The 21,735-nt window shown below is 51.9% G+C and overlaps 3 protein-coding genes across 6 annotated transcripts; 1 reads left to right on the top strand and 2 right to left on the bottom strand.

Annotated features, from left to right (window-relative positions):
* Positions 1-64: 64 nt before the first annotated feature.
* On the bottom strand, positions 65-8,743 carry LOC131729841 (heat shock cognate 71 kDa protein-like). Of its 2 annotated transcripts, none has more exons than XM_059020080.1 (9): positions 8,399-8,743; positions 6,482-6,717; positions 5,209-5,414; positions 4,964-5,116; positions 3,975-4,530; positions 3,358-3,560; positions 2,616-2,814; positions 1,561-1,793; positions 65-783 (listed from the first exon to the last, which is right to left on the bottom strand). In XM_059020080.1, the coding sequence occupies exons 2-9, from the start codon at positions 6,684-6,686 to the stop codon at positions 601-603; spliced, it is 1,938 nt and encodes a 645-aa protein (XP_058876063.1). In that variant the 5' UTR covers positions 6,687-6,717; positions 8,399-8,743; the 3' UTR covers positions 65-600. The 2 variants fall into 2 exon arrangements, with proteins under 2 accessions (XP_058876063.1, XP_058876062.1); XM_059020079.1 differs by having other exon boundaries at positions 6,482-6,687; positions 8,399-8,741.
* Positions 8,744-10,134: 1,391 nt separating this feature from the next.
* On the bottom strand, positions 10,135-16,025 carry LOC117964950 (TBC1 domain family member 15-like). 3 transcript variants are annotated; one of them, XM_059020081.1, is made up of 10 exons: positions 15,336-16,017; positions 14,521-14,706; positions 13,938-14,056; positions 13,576-13,679; positions 13,032-13,099; positions 12,438-12,584; positions 12,217-12,307; positions 11,660-11,781; positions 11,116-11,260; positions 10,135-10,589 (listed from the first exon to the last, which is right to left on the bottom strand). In XM_059020081.1, exons 1-10 carry the CDS (start codon positions 15,544-15,546, stop codon positions 10,430-10,432), a joined length of 1,353 nt encoding a protein of 450 aa, XP_058876064.1. In that variant the 5' UTR covers positions 15,547-16,017; the 3' UTR covers positions 10,135-10,429. The 3 variants fall into 3 exon arrangements, with proteins under 3 accessions (XP_058876064.1, XP_058876065.1, XP_058876066.1); XM_059020082.1 differs by lacking the exon at positions 14,521-14,706 and having other exon boundaries at positions 15,336-16,020; XM_059020083.1 differs by lacking the exon at positions 11,116-11,260 and having other exon boundaries at positions 10,422-10,589; positions 15,336-16,025.
* Positions 16,026-17,565: 1,540 nt separating this feature from the next.
* On the top strand, positions 17,566-21,071 carry LOC117964952 (interferon-inducible GTPase 5-like). Its single transcript, XM_059020096.1, has 3 exons — positions 17,566-17,864; positions 18,687-19,680; positions 20,195-21,071. Exons 2-3 carry the CDS (start codon positions 18,751-18,753, stop codon positions 20,501-20,503), a joined length of 1,239 nt encoding a protein of 412 aa, XP_058876079.1. The 5' UTR covers positions 17,566-17,864; positions 18,687-18,750; the 3' UTR covers positions 20,504-21,071.
* The last annotated feature ends 664 nt before the right edge of the window (positions 21,072-21,735 follow it).

Raw genomic sequence — 21,735 nt, 5'->3', positions numbered from 1 at the left:
TTATATACGCAGCTGTCCTCTGTCTGGATGTTCCCATTGAAGAATAAAAACACAGAATTCAAGCTCTATCTTTTTATTTTATTATTATTATTTATTTATTAGGCAGACGCCTTTATCCCAGGCGACTCACAGAGGTGTCACAGGGCAGCGCAGGGTTACAATGCGAGATTCATATTTAAACACAGTGCAGTTTACAGCAAGTGCAAATAATAATGCTACTAGAATACAATATGAACTAGGAAGCAGCCAGTTAGCATTACAACAAGTTATATCCACAAAGGTATTTTTAGTAGTGCAATAGTGTAAGGACGGTGCATTAGCTGAGGATCCAGTGCAGAGCAGGAGGGGCGGATCAAGAGATCTTCAAGCGTTTTCTAAACAGGGGGGTCTGGAGGGATCTTTGGTTTCATCTATATGCAAGATACTATGTGCTGGAAGACTAGGCCTGCAATGCATGTTTACTGCAGCTCGGAAGAGAGGCGCTCGCAGTGCATCAGGAGACCTCTCTCCTGCCTCTCTGTGAATCATCATTTAAAAGCTCAGCCGCTCTCTTAGAGGAGCAGACGGAGGATCGCTGGACCAGTCTCTCTCGCTCTTACTCTAGTCCACCTCCTCAATGGTGGGCCCTGAAGAGGACCCCCCGGCCCCCCCAGGGAAGCCCCCTGGCATCCCCCCAGGCATGCCGCCCCCTGCAGCCCCTCCCTGGTACAGCTTGGTGATGATGGGGTTGCACAGCTTCTCCAGCTCCTTCTGCTGGTGGTCGTACTCGTCCTTCTCAGCCATCTGTGAACGACAGCAAACTCGTCACAGCCTTGTGAGCTCTGTACCACGCAGCATACAGCCCTGAGTGTACCTGCACACAGCATACAGCCCTGAGTGTACCTGCACACAGCATACAGCCCTGAGTGTACCTGCACCCAGCATACAGCCCCGAGTGTACCTGCACACAGCATACAGCCCCGAGTGTACCTGCACACAGCATACAGCCCTGAGTGTACCTGCACACAGCATACAGCCCCGAGTGTACCTGCACACAGCATACAGCCCCGAGTGTACCTGCACACAGCATACAGCCCTGAGTGTATCTGCACACAGCATACAGCCCTGAGTGTACCTGCACACAGCATACAGCCCTGAGTGTACCTGCACACAGCATACAGCCCTGAGTGTACCTGCACACAGTACAGCAGCGTGCACATGTATGCGAACACCTCCAGATTCATCATGTATAGCAGTGTTTTGAAATCAAGTATAGCAGTGCATGTCTGTCTGTATGTACAGGTGCAGCAGTGTCTGTCTGTCTGTCTGTATGTACAGGTGCAGCAGTGTCTGTCTGTCTGTACAGGTGCAGCAGTGTCTGTCTGTCTGTATGTACAGGTGCAGCAGTGTCTGTCTGTATGTACAGGTGCAGCAGTGTCTGCCTGTCTATGTACAGGTGCAGCAGTGTCTGTCTGTCTGTCTGTCTGTACAGGTGCAGCAGTGTCTGTCTGTCTGTACAGGTGCAGCAGTGTCTGTCTGTATGTCTCAGTGTATCAGTGCGTTTCTGCTCCCCGTTCCTACCTGGTTCCTGTCGAGCCAGCTGATCACCTCGTTGCACTTGTCGATGATTCTCTGCTTGTCCTCCGGGCTGATCTTGCCCTGCAGCTTCTCGTCCTCCACCGTGCTCTTCATGTGGAAGGCCAGCGACTCCAGCGAGTTCTTGGCCGTCACCTTCTCCCTCTGGACCTCGTCCTCCGCCCTGTACTGATCCGCCTCCTGCACCATCCGCTCGATGTCTTCCTTACTCAGACGCCCTGCGCAGAACAAAACCGTCAGCACTGCCAGCCAACCACAGGGAAGCATTGCAAAGCACAGAGAGGTCTGGTAAAGCATAGGGAAGCATTGTAAAGCACAGAGAGGTCTGGTAAAGCATAGGGAAGCATTGTAAAGCACAGAGAGGTCTGGTAAAGCATAGGGAAGCACTGTAAAGCACAGAGAGGTCTGGTAAAGCATAGGGCAGCATTGTAAAGCACAGAGAGGTCTGGTAAAGCATAGGGAAGCATTATAAAGCACAGAGAGGTCTGGTAAAGCATAGGGAAGCATTGTAAAGCACAGAGAGGTCTGGTAAAGCATAGGGAAGCATTGTAAAGCACAGAGCGGTCTGGTAAAGCATAGGGAAGCACTGCAAAGCACAGAGAGGTCTGGTAAAGCATAGGGAAGCATTGTAAAGCACAGAGAGGTGTGGTAAAGCATATTGAAGCATTGTAAAGCACAGAGAGGTCTGGTAAAGCATATGGAAGCATTGTAAAGCACAGAGAGGTCTGGTAAAGCATAGGGAAGCATTGTAAAGCACAGAGAGGTCTGGTAAAGCATAGGGAAGCATTGTAAAGCACAGAGAGGTATGGTAAAGCACAGGGAAGCATTGTAAAGCACAGAGAGGTCTGGTAAAGCATAGGGAAGCATTGTAAAGCACAGAGAGGTCTGGTAAAGCATAGGGCAGCATTGTAAAGCACAGAGAGGTGTGGTAAAGCATAGGGAAGCATTGTAAAGCACAGAGAGGTCTGGTAAAGCATATGGAAGCATTGTAAAGCACAGAGAGGTCTGGTAAAGCCCGGGCTGTGCTGGCGCTGGTTCACCCTTGTCGTTGGTGATGGTGATCTTGTTCTCTTTGCCGGTGCTCTTGTCCACCGCGAACACGTTCAGGATGCCGTTGGCGTCGATGTCAAAGGTCACCTCGATCTGGGGGACCCCGCGGGGGGCTGGGGGGATCCCCGTCAGCTCGAACTTCCCCAGCAGGTTGTTGTCCTTGGTCATCGCTCTCTCTCCCTCGAACACCTGGGACGCACGCACACACAGACACACGCACACACACACAGACAGTTCATGACAAGAGCCACACAGTGACGCACTTACAGTCAAAACTTTTCAACTCTCCAATTTATCGTTTCAGTCAAAAACAAATATGTGTAGAGGGGGTTGGAGAGGGGGCTGGAGAGGGGTCTGCAGAGGGGTTATAGAGGGGGTTTGAGAGGGGACGGAGAGGGGACTGGAGAGGGGGCTGGAGGGGTCTGCAGAGGGGTTATAGAGGGGGCTGGAGGGGTCTGCAGAGGGGTTATAGAGGGGGTTACAGAGGGGAATGGAGAGGGTCTGGGCTGCCTAGGTACCTGGATGAGCACCCCGGGCTGGTTGAGAGGGGGGCTGGAGGGGTCTGCAGAGGGGTTTGAGAGGGGGTTACAGAGGGAAATGGAGTGGGTCTGGGCTGCCCATGTACCTGGATGAGTACCCCCGGCTGGTTGAGAGGGGGGCTGGAGGGGTCTGCAGAGGAGTTTGAGAGGGGGTTACAGAGGGGAATGGAGAGAGTCTGGGCTGCCCATGTACCTGGATGAGCACCCCAGGCTGGTTGTCTGAGTAGGTGGTGAAGGTCTGGGTCTGCTTGGTGGGGATGGTGGTGTTGCGCTTGATCAGGACGGTCATCACTCCTCCGGCCGTCTCGATGCCCAGGGACAGCGGCGTGACGTCCAGCAGCAGCAGGTCCTGCACGTTGTCAGACTTGTCGCCCGCCAGGATCGCAGCCTGCACGGCTGTGTGAGACACAGAGGACCAATCACAATCACACAGTGCACCCCTGCTACCAATCAGAAACACAGCCAGCCTTCATTACACCAATCACAGTCAAACACCACCCCCGCTCGTCCAATCGCAGTCAAACACCACCCTCGCTCGTCCAATCACAAACACAGAGATCCCTCGTTGCACCAATCACAATTGCAGAGAGCCTCACTTCCACCAATTCCAGACCGCCCTGGTTCCCCCCTTATCGCCGGATTAGACCCGGAATCAAAACCCAAAGACAAACGTTTTTGACCGGAACTCTTTCTCAAGCTCATTTTCTCAACATTTTTGTCACCCGGCCCATCAGAGTTTAGTGATTGTGAACGCGGCTCTACAGAGTGCTTCAGCAGCTCGGGATCCCTGTCGCTCTCGCCGCTGCCTACCTGCCCCGTACGCCACCGCCTCGTCCGGGTTGATGCTCTTGTTCAGCTCCCGGCCGTTGAAGAAGTCCTGCAGGAGTTTCTGGATCTTGGGGATGCGGGTGGAGCCCCCGACCAGTACGATCTCGTGGATCTGAGCCTTGTCCATCTTGGCGTCCCGGAGCGCCTTCTCCACGGGCTCCAGGGTGCCCCTGAAGAGGTCCGCGTTGAGCTCCTCGAAGCGCGCCCGCGTGACGGAGGTGTAGAAGTCGGCTCCCTCGTAGAGCGAGTCGATCTCGAGGCTGGCCTGCGTGCTGGAGGACAGGGTGCGCTTGGCCCTCTCGCAGGCCGTCCTCAGGCGCCGCACGGCCCGCTTGTTGCCCGCGATGTCCTTCTGGTGCTTCCTCTTGAACTCAGTGATGAAGTGGCTGACCATGCGGTTGTCGAAGTCCTCCCCGCCCAGGTGCGTGTCGCCCGCCGTGGACTTCACCTCGAAGATCCCGTCCTCGATGGTCAGGATGGACACGTCGAAGGTGCCGCCGCCCAGGTCGAAGATCAGCACGTTCCGCTCGCTGCCCACCTGCCGCGGGAGACACAGCGGTTGGAACAGGCGGGATTTTTAGGGTGTGTCTTATATGGGTGTGTTAATATGTACAGCTGACCCTGTCTTGCACATCACATCATATGCACAGCTGACCCTTTCTCTCAGTTAATATGTACAGTTTTTACCATAGACTGTCTTCTCGCGAGCCTAGAGGACTACGAATCTAAGCGGTTCTGTACCCAAAATGCAAAGAAACTCTTTGTCTAAATACTGGCTCCCTCCTCCGCATGCAGTCCCCTGACAATCATTCTCCATGACATCACGCAGTCACCTGACAGTGGTTCTCCGTGACATCACGCAGTCACCTGACAGTGGCTCTCCGTGACCTCACGCAGTCCCCTGACTGTGGTTCTCCGTGACCTCACGCAGTCACCTGACAGTGGTTCTCCGTGACCTCACGGCGTCTCACCTTCTTGTCCAGCCCGTACGCGATGGCAGCGGCGGTCGGCTCGTTGATGATGCGCAGCACGTTGAGCCCGGCGATGGTCCCCGCGTCTTTGGTGGCCTGCCGCTGGGAGTCGTTGAAGTAGGCGGGCACAGTGATGACAGCGTTGGACACGGACTGCGGAGACAAGAGGAGAGACGGTCACCAAGCGCCGGCTCTTACCAGAGACGCGATCCGCTCGCGCACTGAGAGAGTGCTGCAGCCCTCACCTTCCCCAGGTACGCCTCGGAGATCTCCTTCATCTTGGTGAGCACCATGGAGGACACCTCCTCTGGGTAGAAGGTCTTCACCTCCCCCTTGTACTCCACCTCCATCTTGGGCCGGCCGGCGTCGCTGATCACCTTGAAGGGCCAGTGCTTCATGTCGGACTGGACCACCGGCTCATCGAAGCGCCGGCCAATCAGCCGCTTTGCATCTGGGGGGTGGGGGGAGAGACCCAGTCATTGCATTCTGAACAACATCCAGAACCATTAAACACACTCAACACTGCTGAACTTAGAAACACTGAAAGAGGTTCAGTGACCAGCGTTTCCTAATGGAACTCCCTCCCTAGCTAGCTGCGTGTGATCTGCACATTATACAAGCTTGCTAATTGCCCTCCCTCACTGGCTGTGTGTGGTCTGCACATTATACCAGCTTGCTAATTGCCCTCCCTCGCTGGGTGTGTGTGATCTGCACATTATACCAGCTTGCTAACTGAACTCCCTCCCTCCCTCACTGGCTGTGTGTGATCTGCACATTATACCAGCTTGCTAATTGCCCTCCCTCACTGGCTGTGTGTGGTCTGCACATTATACCAGCTTGCTAATTGCCCTCCCTCGCTGGCTGTGTATGATCTGCTTGCTAACTGAACTCCCTCCCTCCCTCGCTGGCTGTGTGTGATCTGCACATTATACCAGCTTGCTAACTGAACTCCCTCCCTCCCTCGCTGGCTGTGTGTGATCTGCACATTATACAAGCTTGCTAACTGAACTCCCTCCCTCCCTCGCTGGCTGTGTGTGGTCTGCACATTATACAAGCTTGCTAACTGAACTCCCTCCCTCCCTCGCTGGCTGTGTGTGGTCTGCACATTATACAAGCTTGCTAACTGAACTCCCTCCCTCCCTCGCTGGCTGGCTGTGTGTGGTCTGCACATTATACCAGCTTGCTAATTGCCCTCCCTCGCTGGCTGTGTGTGGTCTGCACATTATACAAGCTTGCTAACTGAACTCCCTCCCTCCCTCGCTGGCTGTGTGTGGTCTGCACATTATACCAGCTTGCTAATTGAACTCCCTAGCTGGCTGCGTGTGATCTGCACATTATACAAGCTTGCTAACTGAACTCCCTCCCTCCCTCCCTCGCTGGCTGTGTGTGGTCTGCACATTATACCAGCTTGCTAACTGAACTCCCTCCCTCCCTCGCTGGCTGTGTGTGATCTGCACATTGCTGCAGCGAGGAGAGACGCAGCCGGGTCCCAGCACCGCGCGGCTCTCCTCTGCTCACCGAAGACGGTGTTGGTCGGGTTCATCGCCACCTGGTTCTTGGCCGCGTCTCCGATCAGGCGCTCGGTGTCGGTGAACGCCACGTAGCTGGGCGTGGTCCGGTTGCCCTGGTCGTTGGCGATGATCTCCACTTTGCCGTGCTGGAAGATCCCCACGCAGGAGTAGGTGGTCCCCAGGTCGATACCAACGGCCGGCCCCTTAGACATGCTGCAGCGGAACAGGAGAAAGAGGGTGGGTCTGCACAGGAGCGAAACACGCCGGAGATCTTAACTCGTATAGTGTTATTATTATTATTATTATTATTATTATTCGTGTCTAGATTCACCCTGAAGTGTTATTAACTGTTTGCTTATTACAACCCTGCAAAAGCAGTCCTGTATTACACTCTACACACACGTGGTATTTCTGCTGCATTTCCACTAGGGGGCAGAGTGCTCCAGGTTTTACTGGGCTATACAAGGAAGCGAATGGCAGTGTCCAGTTGGCAAGTGTAACAAAGATCCTCCACACTGTGCAGTTCAGCCCTGCCCTGGACTGGAGGGAGCACCCTTTCTCTTAGTGGGGTGCGGAGGGGAGCAGTTTCCATAGGAAGGGTTTGTAATGTGAATTTCACACTCCTTGTAAAAGGCCAGCATGCCAGTCCCATGCTCACTGTTGCGTTGTACATGAATCACTCTGGAATGCTTCTGGACTGCTCCCTCGCTCTGCATTCTGTTTCTATGATATGGAACGTGACGTTCCCTGTGGAATTCCCTGACACAGCTCTGGCGGGGTGGAGAATACTGAGCTCTGGTGTTTCTACAGCATGCATGGGCGGAGATTCAATCTAAACAACTGAAGCTCGGGGCTCCTGTGTGACTCGCTGCGGAGATTCAATCTAAACAACTGAGGCTCGGGGCTCCTGTGTGACTCGCTGTCTCAGGAGAGAATGCCACCGCTGTGCTACCAGCTGCAGAATGGACTTGGGAGTGTTTCACATACTACAGCGCTGGATAACAGCTGTGGTAAAGGGAAGCATTGTAAAGCACAGAGATAGGTAGCGGAATACAAACACACACGCGGATTAGGTAGCAGAATGCAAACACACACACGCCCTTCTAGAGGAATCTGCTGCTCCTGATGAAGGAATACAGCCTGCACCTGGGGGAGTGGGGATGGGGGGGGGGGGGGGGCTGTTTATCCCAGGATTTAGACCTCTCGCTAATTTAACCCTTTGTAGAATTTCAACCTGCATGCTGGACCATCAACAAAGTCGTCCAGACAGTGGTTTGGGTTACAGTTTGATTTCAGAACAAGTTTTTAATGTGCTGGTAGAGAGATGCGCTTTAATGATTTCATTCTTGTCGAATCTTTTTTTAAAATATTATTTTAATAAAAAAATAAAATAAAAAAAATTAAAAGTCCTGCACAGGATGTTTGGTTGGGCTTGCCCAATTTTACAGTGACTTATTCAGGATGGGGGGAGGGAGGGGGGGGGGGGGAAATAGATAGGAATGTGTTGTGACCTCAGGGTTCAGATATTTCAAAGCGTTAGGTCGAGATCACATGAGAAATGCTCTCAGGGTCTCGACAGAACAGAGTTTGGTTCTGTATCTTATCTGTCCTCAATCACCCCACCGCACACTTCTGAGCGGGTTTCAGTTTTCAATTCTGCAATAGAGAGTTCATGTCGTGGTGTCCCTCTCTGCACAGAGAACCATCCCGTCTTCCAGGGGGCCACTCTTGAACCCGTTTAAAACCAAAAAAAAAAATCAAAACTACCTCTGATTCACCTGGCATCACTTCAAAGTATTTTTTTGGTTTTTTTTGTCAGCTGTGTGTGCAAAGCAAAAAGCATCTCGATTTTCAAGCCTTAACAAAAACAAGCAAGAACAAGCAATAACAAGCCCACAGTGCACTTCAGCTTGAATCTCTTTACCTGGCTTCGTCAAAGTGTCTGTGTGGCACAGAACTGGAGCAATCGAGACAGGAGACTCTGAAACCCGCACAGCTCTCCTCACCACAGAACTGGAGCAATCGAGACAGGAGACTCTGAAACCTGCACAGCTCTCCTCACCACAGAACTGGAGCAAACGATTCAGGAGACTCTGAAACCCGCACAGCTCTCCTCACCACAGAACTGGAGCAATCGAGACAGGAGACTCGGAAACACACACAGCTCTCCTCACCACAGAACTGGAGCAAACGAGACAGGAGACTCTGAAACACACACAGCTCTCCTCACCACAGAACTGGAGCGGCCGGGGGGGGGGGGGGTCGTCTGGCGCTGGCTTTATACCCCCGGTCAGGGGATTCTATTTAAAGGGAGGCTGACAAACTGCAGAAAGTTCTGGACTGGAAACTTACCCCTCCCTCTCCTCACCAATCACAGCAGGGCGGGGGTCTCTGCTGTGCTCAGCTGTGATTGGCCCAACGTTGCTGTTGGTTTGTTTTACACGTGCGTGTGTGCCAAAAGATTTTTTTTTTTTTTTTCGAGTGTTTTCTACATGAGTCTCTGGTGTGGGTAATGATTCCTTAATCCAGCGCTGCGGTTTTCATTTTAAAAGCTACTGTCCACTCTGCCTGGATTATTGAATTGCAAACACTTTCTAATGAACTTTCCCCTTATAAAAGTAATAGTAAAGCATATTAAAAAGACAAAACACAGTAAACTAAGCCTTATTAAAAAACGTTTCCCCATAGTAAAAGCACAGCAAAGTGTAACAGAGCACAGTAAAAGCATAGGCAAGCACTGTGAAGCACAGAGGGGTATGGGAAATGCAGAACATAACCATGGTAAAAATGAAAAAATACGCTGTGAACTCAGCAGGCTGGCTCCCGCTGTTACCTGCAGCAGCAGGAGGTTACGAGCGTCTCCGCTGCAGTGCCAGGTGATTACAGGAGCTCTCGTTTCTCCCTCTGCCCCTCTTGGCTTTGACCTTTACAGCTGAGTTATAAATATAACCTGTTGACCTCATTGAGAAGCGATACCCCTCCCCCACTCCTCCTCACAGCCCTGCAGCATCATCATCATCCATCACTGCATCTGTCCTGAGTGTGTGAGTGTGTGTGTCTCAGTGTGAGTGTGTGTGTCTCAGTGTGTGTGTGTCTCAGTGTGTGTGTGAGTGTCAGTGTGTGTCTCAGTGTGTGTGTGTCTCAGTGTGTGTGTGTCTCAGTGTGTGAGTGTGTGTGTGTCTCAGTGTGTGTGTGAGTGAGTGTGTGTGTGTGTGTGTGTGTGAGTGTCAGTGTGTGTCTCAGTGTGTGTGTGTGAGTGTGTGTGTGTGTGTCTCAGTGTGTGTGTGTGTGTGTGAGTGTGTGTGTCTCAGTGTGTGTGTGTGAGTGTGAGTCTCAGTATGTGTGTGTGAGTGAGTGTGTGTGTGTGAGTGTGTGTGTGTCTCAGTGTGTGTGTGTGTGTGTGTGTGTGTGTGTGTGTGTGTGTGTGTGTGTGAGTGAGTGTGAGTGTGTGTGTGTGTGTGTGTGTGTGTGTGTGCGTGTGTGTGAGTGAGTGGAATTGAACACATGTATATGTTCTACAGACGGAATGACACGCGTCATTTTGGAATCCAACGTCATTCAAAACCCAACGACAGAACGACCGGGCGAGTCGAGCCGCGCTCTTCCAAACGATCAAGCAGACGGACGCAGAGCTCCACTGAAGGAAAGAGACTCCCTGAATTCAGCTCTCTCTTTTATTTCAGACACACTGCTCTACAAACAGCCCTCTCCACGCAGCGCTGCCGTGCCGTGCTCGCTTCACTCGCACACGATTCTTCCGGAGGCTCGTCCGGGATCAATGCCAGACTCGTTCTTGGAATGAGCACATCGCCGGGTGTCTCCTGTCGCCCAGGCACAGCTGTGTCTTGTGTCTCGTGTTTCACTGCGACAGGTCCGGGCGCCAGCCTCTCCTCTCTTATTACTGCAGTGGCCTGGGGTTCGGGGTTTGGGGGGGTGTGTCTCTCCTCCCTGCCGCTCAGGAGAAGAAGCTTCGCAGAGGGAAGCTGAAGGGCTCCCTGTCTTTAGACGGCAGGCAGTGGTTCTTGAAACAGTCCAGCACAGACTTCTTGCAGTACTTAATAAAAAGCTCTTCCGCTTTCTGCAGCGTGGCGTTCAGATCCAGCTTACCTTGCAAACTGAAACGAGAAAAAAAAAAAAACCGTGCAAGTCAGAATCATACGCTAACAGAACCAGCCGACTCCCAACCAGCGGGAAAGCATTCTTCAAGGGGAACTAGCCAATGAAATTAAATTTAGTAAAACGACCATTAAATACAGCGTGGTGCACGTGAGCAGTGTTGGAGGAAGAGGTCATGACTTTAAATAAAATGATATCCGGTCACTTTCAGGTCGGCTGCGAGGTGAACAGTTCCCAGGTCATTTCACCTGAGCAGTGCCTTCAAAGTGCACTGCTGTCTGGCTACAAAGCGTGTCACTCAATTAAAGGAGAAGCAGCCGATTGGTTAAGGACAGGGAAGAAGTTTGCTGATTGGTTGGTCGTATCTCAACGACCCTCGCCCAGGGCTGGCCATTCCACTCCTGAGCCAATTAAACCTCCACCCAGTCGTTGATCACCCCAGCTGTTAAACCTGGCGTGGAACTCCAGGACTGGGATTGATTGCACAGCCCCGGTACGGACAGTCCTGCCCCCCCCCCGGGGTACCTGTTAGTGAACTGGATGAGCTGCACCTCGCTGGGGCAGCTCAGCAGCGTGGCTCTGTGCTCCAGCAGGATGGCCGTGCAGAGGAACAGCTCGAAGGTGAAGTCGGGGTTCACAGAGGGGGGCAGCTCCGTCCTCCCCTCCCCTCCTGAACACAAACACAAAATCAGCACCTCTCTGAACGGGACCATTAACCTCCCCTCCTGAACACAATCACAAAATCACTACCCCTATGTGTGTGTCAGTCTCTCTCTCTCACCTCCCCTCTGTGCGTGTCAGTCTCTCTCTCTCACCTCCCCTCTGTGTGTGTCAGTCTCTCTCTCTCTCACCTCCCCTCTGTGTGTGTGTGTGTGTGTGTGTCAGTCTCTCTCTCACCTCCCCTGTATGTGTGTGTGTGTGTGTGTGTGTGTGTGTGTTTGTGGGTGGGTGTGTGTGTGTGTGTGTCAGTCTCTCTCTCTCTCACCTCCCCTGTGTGTGTGTGTGTGTGTGTGTGTGTGTGTGTGTGTTTGTGGGTGGGTGTGTGTGTGTGTCAGTCTCTCTCTCTCACCTCCCCTCAGTCTCTCCTGGTCCCGGATCTCGTTCAGCTCCAGATGGTTGCTGCTCAGGATCTCAAAGAGCCGCAGAGCGTCGCTGTGCTCGAACTCCCTCTGGAACCCCAGCAGGAGCCACCTGCATGACCCCAACACACTTTACACACGACAAACCAGCAGCACAGCTAACCCTAACCCTAACCCTAACCCCAACCCCAACCCCAACCCCAACCCCAACCCCAACCCTAACCCCAACCCCAACCCTAACCCCAACCCCAACCCCAACCCCAACCCCAACACACTTTACACACGGCAAACCAACAGCACTACAACACATCAGCATCTGAACCCATCAGCATCACAATACAGCATCCCCTCTCCCCTCCCCTCCTCCCACCCTCTCCCCTCTCCCCTCCCCCCTCCCCTCCCCTCCCCTCTCCCTTCTCCCCTCTCCCCTCTCCCCTCCCTTCTCCCCTCTCCCTTCTCCCCTCCCACCCTCTCCCCTCTCCCCTCTCCCCTCTCCCCTCTCCCCTCTCCCCTCTCCCCTCTCCCCCTCTCCATCTCCATCTCTCACCTGTGGCAGAACGTCAGGCTGCCCAGATCCTCTCTCCCCAGGTGAGCGTGAAGCTCGGGGTCCAACTCCTGCAGCAGCTTCACCTCCAGCTCTGCACCGCGGGGCAAAGAGACACGGACAGACAGACAGACAGACAGACACACAGACACACAGGAAGGTTTTTAAAGACATCTCCTTCATGAAAAATAACAGCATTATATTTTTTCTTGCAGGGTTCTCACCGATTTTCCTGCGCAGCCCGTCGGCTTTGAAGTCGTCTGCGATCTTCTCCATGTAGGAGGAGAAGCACCAGTAAGAGTCCCTCTCAGAGTCGAGCACCTCCAGGAAGCGACTGCAGAGCTCGTTCATACCCTGAGTGTAGCTCACGTCTGAGAGAGAGGGGAGAAAGGGGGAGAGAGAGAGGAGGAGAGAGAGAGAGAGGGGGAGAGGGGGGAGAGAGAGAGGGAGAGAGGAGAGGGGGAAGAGAGAGGGGGAGTCATTTCAAATGCTTTTTTTATTACATTGGCTGACTTTAAGATCTCGTTGTCAGCTCCTCTCAGACACAGCGTCTGAAACTCTTCCAGGGGACGACAATGACTATTTCAGACTAACAAAGTCAAACACATTTACAAACAACTTTAAAAAGAGTAGCGCAGTGATAATGGCATTGCTGCGGCGGCTCCTCTGCAATAACAGAACTCTTTATAGACTCAGGAGTTCTGTTATTATCTTACGCCTCAGCAATGCCATGACCCCTGAACTCTGAACTCATGTCACACAAAGGAAAGTGTGTGCTACACATGGCAGGTGTTTCCCCGGACGGGTCTGCATGTTACCTGGGTGGAACGCGGCGAAGGTGATCAGAACCTCCCTCAACACCAGCAAGTTAGCAGAACCCTCGCCCCTGCAGGAGTGAAGAACCGGATCACTACACAGCACCACAGAGACAAACCGGACCGTAGACAAGGCATGCCGACCTGGAGCCTCCGTCTCTTCAAGGAGCGCTAGCCGGGTTTAACAATCCCCTTTCTTACCTCTTACAGGCTTTACTACAGTGTGTGTCTGTGTGTGTGTGTGTCTGCGTTGCTGTTGTAGTGCCCCTGTCTGTCTGTGTGTCTGTGTGTGTGTGTGTGTGTGTGTGTGTGTGTGTGTGTGTGTGTGTCTGCATTGCCCTGGTCTGTGTGTGTGTGTGTGTGTGTGTGTGTGTGTGTGTGTGTGTGTCTGCATTGCCCTGGTCTGTGTGTGTGTGTGTCTGCATTGCTATTGCAGTGCCCCTATCTGTGTGTGTGTTTGTGTGTGTGTGTGTCTGCATTGCTATTGCAGTGCCCCTGTCTGTCTGTGTGTCTATGTCGCCGGACGTGCCCCCTGCCTCGCACTCACAGGAAGTAGTCCAGGTCCCTCTCAGTCCGGGGCACGTCCTTGTCTATGATCCGGACGGCTTCCTGCAGCTCCTCGATGTCCAGCTGCACCCGGTCAATGAGAACCTGGAACAGAGACCACGGGCGGCTCAGAGCTCCTCCTGTACAGGTGTGCAGTGCAGCGGCTCACCCATTTCAACCCACAGGGGGCGCTGCGTTACACCACCCAGCGAGGGAGGGGATTATCGATTGGGCCAGACCGCGACCCTCCCCCCTCCTCTCCCCCCTCCAAATCATCGGGTAATCCTCGGAGAGGTCCAAAGCCTCCCTTGTCTGGCTCTGGCTCTGGTTCTGGTTCTGGTTCTGGTTCTTTGCTCCACTCACCTGAGCCTGCAGTTTGAGGAAGGCCTTCTTCTCCCTCGCCTCCTCGCTTTCCTCTGCTTCCGATTCCTCGGCCTCGAGTCGACTTCGCTCAAAGCGCTTCACAGCAGCGATCAGCTCCTCTACGAAGACACAGAACAGAGACGCTGAGGGTGACGAAGCTGGGATCCTGTGCGCTGCAGTCCAGCGCTCCAGCCCCGACCTGCACAGCACCCTAACAAGAGACGCGGGCTCGGTTTCAAATCTTAAACCAGCCTGGGGAGCTTCTTACCCTGTTTCAAATCTTAAACCAGCCTGGGGAGCTTCTTACTCTGTTTCAAATCTTAAACCAGCCTGGGGAGCTTCTTACCCTGTTTCAAATCTTAAACCAGCCTGGGGAGCTTCTTACCCTGTTTCAAATCTTAAACCAGCCTGGGGAGCTTCTCAGACTTACGGGACGATTTCTGTTACTTGAACTCAACCTGCAGATCACATTTAAACACGATGTTTACTGCGCTGGTTCTTGCGCTCGATATCGCCCCCTATCCGACCCCCCCGGGAGTGCGTGGGATCCTCCCCCCCCCTCGCTCCTGGCTGGCTTCCGTACCGTCCGTCCCGTTGAGCCGCATGCGCACCGCCCCGGGCAGCTCCCTCTGCCACTTCCTCTTCATGGTCTGGTAGCGGACTCCCAGCTCCTCGGACAGCGCGGCCCGCTCCAGCGCCGTCGAGCTGCAGGGGTACATCCCGAACAGGAACCCCCACACCAGCCTCCGATCCCCGGGCAGCACGCCACCTGAGAACCACAGGGAACACAGGGGGGTTCACGGGGAGCACAGCGCTGCCGTCACAGCAAAACTGGAGCTGGAGGAGGAACGGCGGCCAGACACGCACTCTGGGTGTGACGCAACGTTTGACCACCAGGGAGCTGCTCAATAAGATGGGAATAAGACTCCCGTTGCACAGCAGTGTCACCCATTCCAGGTTTTACTACCAGCTTGATCAGCCCTACAGTATGTGTGTGTGTAGGTAACAAGCTCAGGTGTGTCTTAAACCTCAGAGCGGAAACCAGGAATGGATCAAACTGCTCTGCAATGGGAGTCTTTATTGCCATCCCTGAAATGAACATGCGAGTAGAATTGAAAACAAAAACCCACAGCGTGTCAGCTTTACTTTCTCTCTGCTCCAGCAGCTGATGAGACTGCATCAGGAGGGTTTGTTACATTAGCCCTGCTTGCGTCTCAATCAGACTCGTGCTTGTGAAAATAAACACACTTTAAAACAGAACAAAACATTTCACAGAAACAGGAAAACCTGGAAACCGTGGAACTGTTTTAGGTTGCCCACAGCGATTAGCATTGCGAGGGTGTCTCTATTTTTAACAGCACGGCCGCCAGCATTGACGTGTTAATAACACTTATTTACCTTGTTTGAAGATGTACGCTCTCAGCCTCGACTCGTCCACACGCCCTTCCGAGTCCACGACTCCTTGCAAGCCGCTGCTGCTGCAAGGCGAGAGGAGAGGCTGACAGAGATTCCCCGGGACAGCGCCTCGGTTTGATCCCTCATCCCCGTTCTGGGGCGAGCCCATCGCTTTCCTCTGCGGGACTGCCGCGGCGTCCGATTGCCTCTCCATCGCTCCTTACCTACAGACACCCATCCTTTATGTTGTGTGATCTGAATCTCAGCGAGCCTGCCAATGCGATATCCTGTGTTATTTCGGAGCTGCGGTGCTCCCTCCCTTCCTTCCTTCTCTCTCTCTCTCAAAGTTTACTCTTGCTCAGTCCGACTCGTTTCAGCAAGCCCTTTCTCGGTCATGTGATTTGTCCCGGCGCGCAGCGGCTCCTATCTCGGTTCAGGATTATTATACGCGAAAGGATTTCTTACAATGCCGATCTGTACAGCACAGCCATGATAATAACCAGCTCCTTCGTGTCAGAACAACCCCGACCACGTTTGTTTCTCTTTTGCCTTATAAAAGTGTGGCAAAGTGTAATTTTATACAGACAGTGAATGGTAAAGCAGAGGCAAGCCTTCTAAAGAATAGCGAGGCATGTAAAGGAGATTGAAAACATGGCAAACCCGTTTCTTTCTTTTCAATACGCTGCTCCCTGTGGAGTAGTGGTCAGAGCTCTGGACTCTTGACCGGAGGGTCGTGGGTTCAATCCCCGGTGGAGATACTGCTGCTGTACCCTTGAGCAAGGTACTTTACCTAGCTTGCTCCAGTAAAAACTGTATAAATGGGTAATTGTATGTAAAAATAATGTGATATCTGTATAATGTGAAATAATGTATAATGTGATATCTTGTAACAATTGTAAGTCGCCCTGGATAAGGGCGCCTGCTAAGAAATAAATAAATAATAATAATAATAATAACTCAAGCAGCAGCGGTTTAATATTGCGAATCGAGCAAGGGGGTTTCGCACAGATTAACACCCGGGCTGAAGAAAGAGAAACGGTGCTTTACTGTCTTTGAGTTTAGAGAAAGGGAGAGGGGGTGACACTGTGGAAGGGGGTGCACTGTGGACCTGCTAACTGCTCCGTGTTTCACGCTCACCAGTATAAACGGTGTATTTTAATTAAAGCGGACATTCCGCAGTCGTGTTACATTTTACAGTAAAGTAAGATTTACCTAATGACGTGGACTACAGCCTATACACGCATGCGCAGTTTACACTGTTGCGCACCCTGCCTCTTTGAAAACAAAACATAATATTTGTTGGCTTCCCACTTAGTAGACACGGCAGGGAGAGGCACACAAGCCGGCTCCCCCCTTGAGTTCTGTGAACAGAACCGCCCCCTCCTCCTAGCACGACAACTACCAGCTGCTAAGACAGCGGCGGTGTGTTTTCTCGCGGTCCCTGGCGCCATCTAGCGGTCACAAAACAAACTGTGGTTAGTTACATTGAAACTGCAATGTATTTTTCTTAACGACGTCACCACGCCTCGTCGACGCGCTGCCGTCGATTCAATTAGAAAATAACACAGAACTGAACGGAATGCCGGTGGCTGTCTGTTTTTAGGCGCGCACGACCCTAGACCAGCTTGACCATCAAACAGACTCATTTAGGAGTTTCGCCAACAAACATCTGGTTTTCAAACTGCACAGCAAAGCAAGGCCCAGCTTAACCAGTTCCTCAGCCTCCTAAACCAGTACAACCAGTTGAAACCAGTGCGGGTCACAGCTGGGATTTGTCACTGAAGTTTGCAGCCTCTAGTGTTGGGGGGGTGTCTCATGATAACTGCAGTTTTTTTCCGTGGTTTTATACTGCGCATTTACTACACTTGGCGATGTTTCTTAACATGCTTTCCCGTTGCTCTCTGGGTTTTACTGTGCATGCACACGCTTGACTAGACTTTGCTGCGCTTTTGCTGCTGGGAGGCGCGCGACCCCCGCCCCAGTTTATTACAGATTTCCTTTGGAATCTCTCCAAGGCTGTTGCTCCACATTCCCGGTCTCGCGTCCAAGTAGAGAAGAAGAAATCCACGGAATTCACAGCGTCACGAGTCACGATTCAGACCAATCGCAGCAAAGCTTACCGTTTGTGTTGTGCATTTGTTTTGTGCAACCATGACAACGTCCTGGTGTGCAAGAAGGCACAGATGTCGAAACTAAACTAGAACAATAAACAAACACTAAATAAACACACACACCCCAAAAAAACACATTAGTTTAATGCCATCGGAACTTTGATAAAGTTAACTTATCGTGCAATAGTACTCAGCCGCCGCTAGGAAACTCTAACCCGCTAAACCCAACCAGAGATGCGCACTCTGTCTTACCGGCCGGACCGCCGATGCAAGAACGACTACAAATCCCAGAATGCACTGTTACCCCTCTCGCTCCTGAGCTCTGGCTGTGTGTGTGAGAGATAGTGAGAGAGTGAGAGAGTGAGAGAGTGAGTGCGGAGCCGGTGCGTCCGAGAGTGTCAGTCGAGCTCAGAGCGACAAGGTAAGTGAAACTAAAAAAGCGAGCAACAGGACGTTGAATATCTGATTGAATATGTTGAATGTATATATATATTGAATATAATACAGTATATATTCGAGAGATACAATCGAACTGAATACAGTTCTGATGAAGTCGGTGTTCTTGTAAAGCGGTATTTAAGGGATGTCGGTGTTGGACAGACACACTGAAGAGACTGGACGCGCCTCGCAGGTGTCCATACAGAGATTAGTCTTTTTGTTCGAGCACGTTATGGGCTGGTTTCACAGACCCTCGTTCGCACCAATCATGTTCGGTTTGACCGAAAATGAACATTTCAGTTTGTCCAAAGTTAGTGCTAATCGGAGTGTGTGAAACTTTAGGGGCATGTCCTAATTTAAAAGACAATTAAAAACATTCGGTATCATCATCATCATAATCATAATAATAATAATAATAATAATAATAATAATAATAATAATAATAATAATAATAATGCTCTTGGAGTCATACTTGTTTTATGATCGACGCAGCGGCTCGGTGCTGCGCGTCAGGGCACAGCATGGTCGTGTTCGCTTTACGATCACTTCAATCTGTCGCTTTCCAAAAAAACAAGAGCCGGAGACAGCGCGGTGCGGGTCTGCCGAGCCCGCCTGGGTGCAGTCTGATTATCTGAGGGCTTTGTTTTTGTAACTGGCGTCTCTTTAACTGCACTGTTGTGATAAGGTACTCTAAATACAGCTTGGAATCTGAATATTATTATTATTATTATTATTATTATTATTATTATTATTATTATTATTATTATTATTATTGTCAAAGAAAATGGTTGTTTTTCTTCTGCAGAACTGCTGCTGCCCTTAGCTACTGTGTAGGAGCGCTTTGTGAAACCGGACTGGGGTTTCAGAACATGACGAACCTTCAGACCATCAGCGAGCGGGATCTGGGAGAGATGAGCGCTCTGGTCCAGTCCAGGGTTCTGACCGAGGTGGTGTCTCAGGTCCAGACCCTACTCAACAAACTGGGCACCGCCAGCCTGGATATCGCAGTGACGGGGGAGTCCGGCGCGGGCAAGTCCACCTTCATCAACGCCTTCCGCGGGCTGGGGGACGAAGACAAAGGGTCTGCCAGGACGGGGGTGATCGAAACCACCCGGGAAGTAGCTGTTTACCAGCACCCCAGCCTCCCCACCATCCGCCTCTGGGACCTCCCGGGTATCGGAACCCCAGACTTCCGACCGGAGCGCTACCTGGAAGACGTGAACCTGGAGCGCTACGACTTCTTCATAATCGTGGCGTCGGAGCGTTTTAAGGAGAACCACGCGCTGCTGGCCCGGAGCATAGGATCCATGGGGAAGAAATTCTACTTCGTCCGCACTAAAGTGGACTCGGACCTGGCTTCCTCCCGGAGACAGCAACCCAGCAGCTTCAACGAGGCCGGCATCCTGGACAGGATCAGGGGGGACTGCGCGCGGTCGCTGGAGAGATCGGGGGCGGGCTGCGCCAGCGTGTTCCTCATCTCCAGTTTCGAGCCCCACAAGTATGATTTCACGCGCCTGCGGGATACACTGGAGAGGGAGCTGGAGGGGTACAAGAGGCACGTGTTCCTGCTGGCCCTGCCCAACCTCTCCTGCGCCTACGTGGAGAAGAAGAAGCAGGCGCTGTCCGGCACGGTGTGGAAGACGGCGCTGTCTGCCTGCCTGGCCGCCGCGGTGCCGGGAGCCGCGCTCCACTGCAACGTGGACATGCTGATGCAGACGCTGCGCTCCTTCCAGCGGCACTTCGGCCTGGACCCGGAGTCTCTGCGCCGGCTGGCCGACAGAACGGAGAAGCCGTATGAGGTACCGACACAGCGAACACGCCCGCTCAGATATCCTGAGCCCCTCTTATGAACCCGCACTGAACAGCTCGTGAGACGGCTTGTGGATCACGCTTGTCTCACATTGCACTCCTCCTGCTTATAACAAATAACAATAGCTTTCACCCAGAGTAAAATCACAACAAAGCGTAATACAGCACAGCGAGGCATCGGTAAGCATTGTAAAAGCACAGAGAGGTATGATCATGCATATTTAAAACAGACAAACCATGGTAAACTAACCCTTATAAAAGCTTCCCATATTAAAAGCATAATAAAGCACAGCGAAAGCGGGCTAATGCATGTGTAAGCACGGTAAAGAACAGAAAGGTTAAGGTAAAACATTAAACACGCCAGGGTAAGCTGTGGTAAATGCATGGGGAAAATAAAACAGTGATCAGAAACACGATGGTAAAGCTTTCTAAGGGCGAGAGTTCCGGCGCTACACAGCGCTCTACACTGTAACAGCAGCAGGGGTCTGTCTTGTGTCCCCGCAGGCCCTGAGAGCGGCGTTGCGGTCCAGTCTGGCGGAGGATCTCTCCGCGCAGCGGGTGGTGGAGCTGCTGAGGCAGGCGGCTCTGGGGCAGCAGGTCCTGACCAGGGTGCTGGAGAGCAGGGTGCCCGTCCTGGGCAGCATCGCCAACGGCGGGGTCTCCTTCGCTGCCACGCACTACATCCTGAGCACCGCGCTGAACGAGCTGGCGGAGGACGCGAAGAGAGTGATCGGGACGGCGCTGGAGGAGAGGAAGGGAGAAACAGAGCCCGAGTTCCAGGTCCCTGACCCGGGCTTCTTCGCCTACGACTGAGCGCTCCTGCCTTCCACTCGCCGTCACACAGCTGCAAGCGCCTTCCAATAGCGGATTACACAGACGCAGGGGGTGCGTGTGTGAACACGTGAAAGAAAATTAAAATTATATATATAAATAAAACCGCTTTGCTGTTCCATGCATTGAACTGTAACGATATATAATTTAGGATGCTACCTCTACTCAGTAAATACAGGTGCGTTTACATTACAGTGTTATTGTGCAGAGTTACAATCTATTAAACGCAATATGAATGTAATTACTCAGTCCTGCCTTATTAATACGCTCTTTTAAACTGTGTTTTCGTGTGATACTTCTCAAGATGCGAGACTTATCGAAAATAAAAAAAATTATAAAGTAAACTGGCTGTATTTTAGATGAATGTATTCTTAATAAACGCTCTGGAATCGCTGTTGAGAATGAGAGGCGCATGAAGAAACAGCGATGCAGATCTGTGGTTGTTTAAAAGGTCCCAGGGTGGTTTTCTGAACAGGGTGCATGTACTGATAGTTTGTACATCGAATGTAAACGTGGTTTTCATTTTTAATTCAATAAAGCTGTCGCTGGAGTTTTGTGTTTCTAGAGAATTGGTTTAACGAGGCCCAGCAACGGGACTTGGTGGTGGTGATGGTGCTTCTTAAAATAAGGAACTGAATTGTTCTGTAATGAATGTGTTTTTCGAGACCTCGACACACCTGCTGTCGTGTTCTTGGGGGTGAAATGCTTCGGCTATTCTGGTCCTCAACGTCTCCAGGAAAGCCGTCTCTTTCACTTTCATATACACTTCACGGTTTCGGCTGGGTTTCGTTCCTGCTGTGAAACAGTAATTCAAGACTGTTGTCCTAACAATCCTGGAACTGTCAATCACTTATAAAGAAGTGGTTTTTATTTTAACTGCTGCACACAACACAGCGCTTTGAGACCGACTCACTGCATGGAGATCTTTGCATGTAAAATGTAATAGATTTTCTACTAATAGTTTGGTGCAACTCTTGCTCCACCCGCTTGCAAGTACATCTGCGCTGACATTACAGTTCAGATTGAAAAGAAACCCACTAAACAGCCTTTGTACACCTGAGAAGCCTGGTTGGCTGTCCAGTTTGTTTACATCCTCCAGAGGTAGTTTTGCACGCACGAACACAAGCCAGGGTATCTGTTAAAACATCGGAACAATAAACAAAATGTATGAAGGAGAGGAGAGCATTCGACACATCGAAGCTCACCCGGTTTCT

This window comes from Acipenser ruthenus, unplaced genomic scaffold (genome assembly GCF_902713425.1).
Source record: "Acipenser ruthenus unplaced genomic scaffold, fAciRut3.2 maternal haplotype, whole genome shotgun sequence".
NCBI lineage: Eukaryota > Metazoa > Chordata > Actinopteri > Acipenseriformes > Acipenseridae > Acipenser > Acipenser ruthenus.
This window is presented reverse-complemented; position numbering and strand designations above follow the sequence as displayed.

Bases quoted from the DNA above. Each gene is read 5' to 3' on its own strand.
- LOC131729841 (XM_059020080.1), bottom strand. From the start codon at position 6,686: ATGTCTAAGGGGCCGGCCGTTGGTATCGACCTGGGGACCACCTACTCC. The intron at 5,415-6,481 runs GTGAGCAGAGGA...CCCACCCCCCAG, and splicing joins CCCGACCAACACCGTCTTCG to ATGCAAAGCGGCTGATTGGC. The intron at 4,531-4,963 runs GTGAGACGCCGT...CTCCCGCGGCAG, and splicing joins CGTACGGGCTGGACAAGAAG to GTGGGCAGCGAGCGGAACGT.
- LOC117964950 (XM_059020081.1), bottom strand. From the start codon at position 15,546: ATGGAGAGGCAATCGGACGCCGCGGCAGTCCCGCAGAGGAAAGCGATG. The intron at 14,707-15,335 runs GTAAATAAGTGT...TGTGGTTCTCAG, and splicing joins AGCGTACATCTTCAAACAAG to GTGGCGTGCTGCCCGGGGAT. The intron at 11,782-12,216 runs GTGAGAGATGGA...GGGGTCATGCAG, and splicing joins AGCCTGACGTTCTGCCACAG to GTGGCTCCTGCTGGGGTTCC.
- LOC117964952 (XM_059020096.1), top strand. From the start codon at position 18,751: ATGACGAACCTTCAGACCATCAGCGAGCGGGATCTGGGAGAGATGAGC. The intron at 19,681-20,194 runs GTACCGACACAG...GTGTCCCCGCAG, and splicing joins GAACGGAGAAGCCGTATGAG to GCCCTGAGAGCGGCGTTGCG.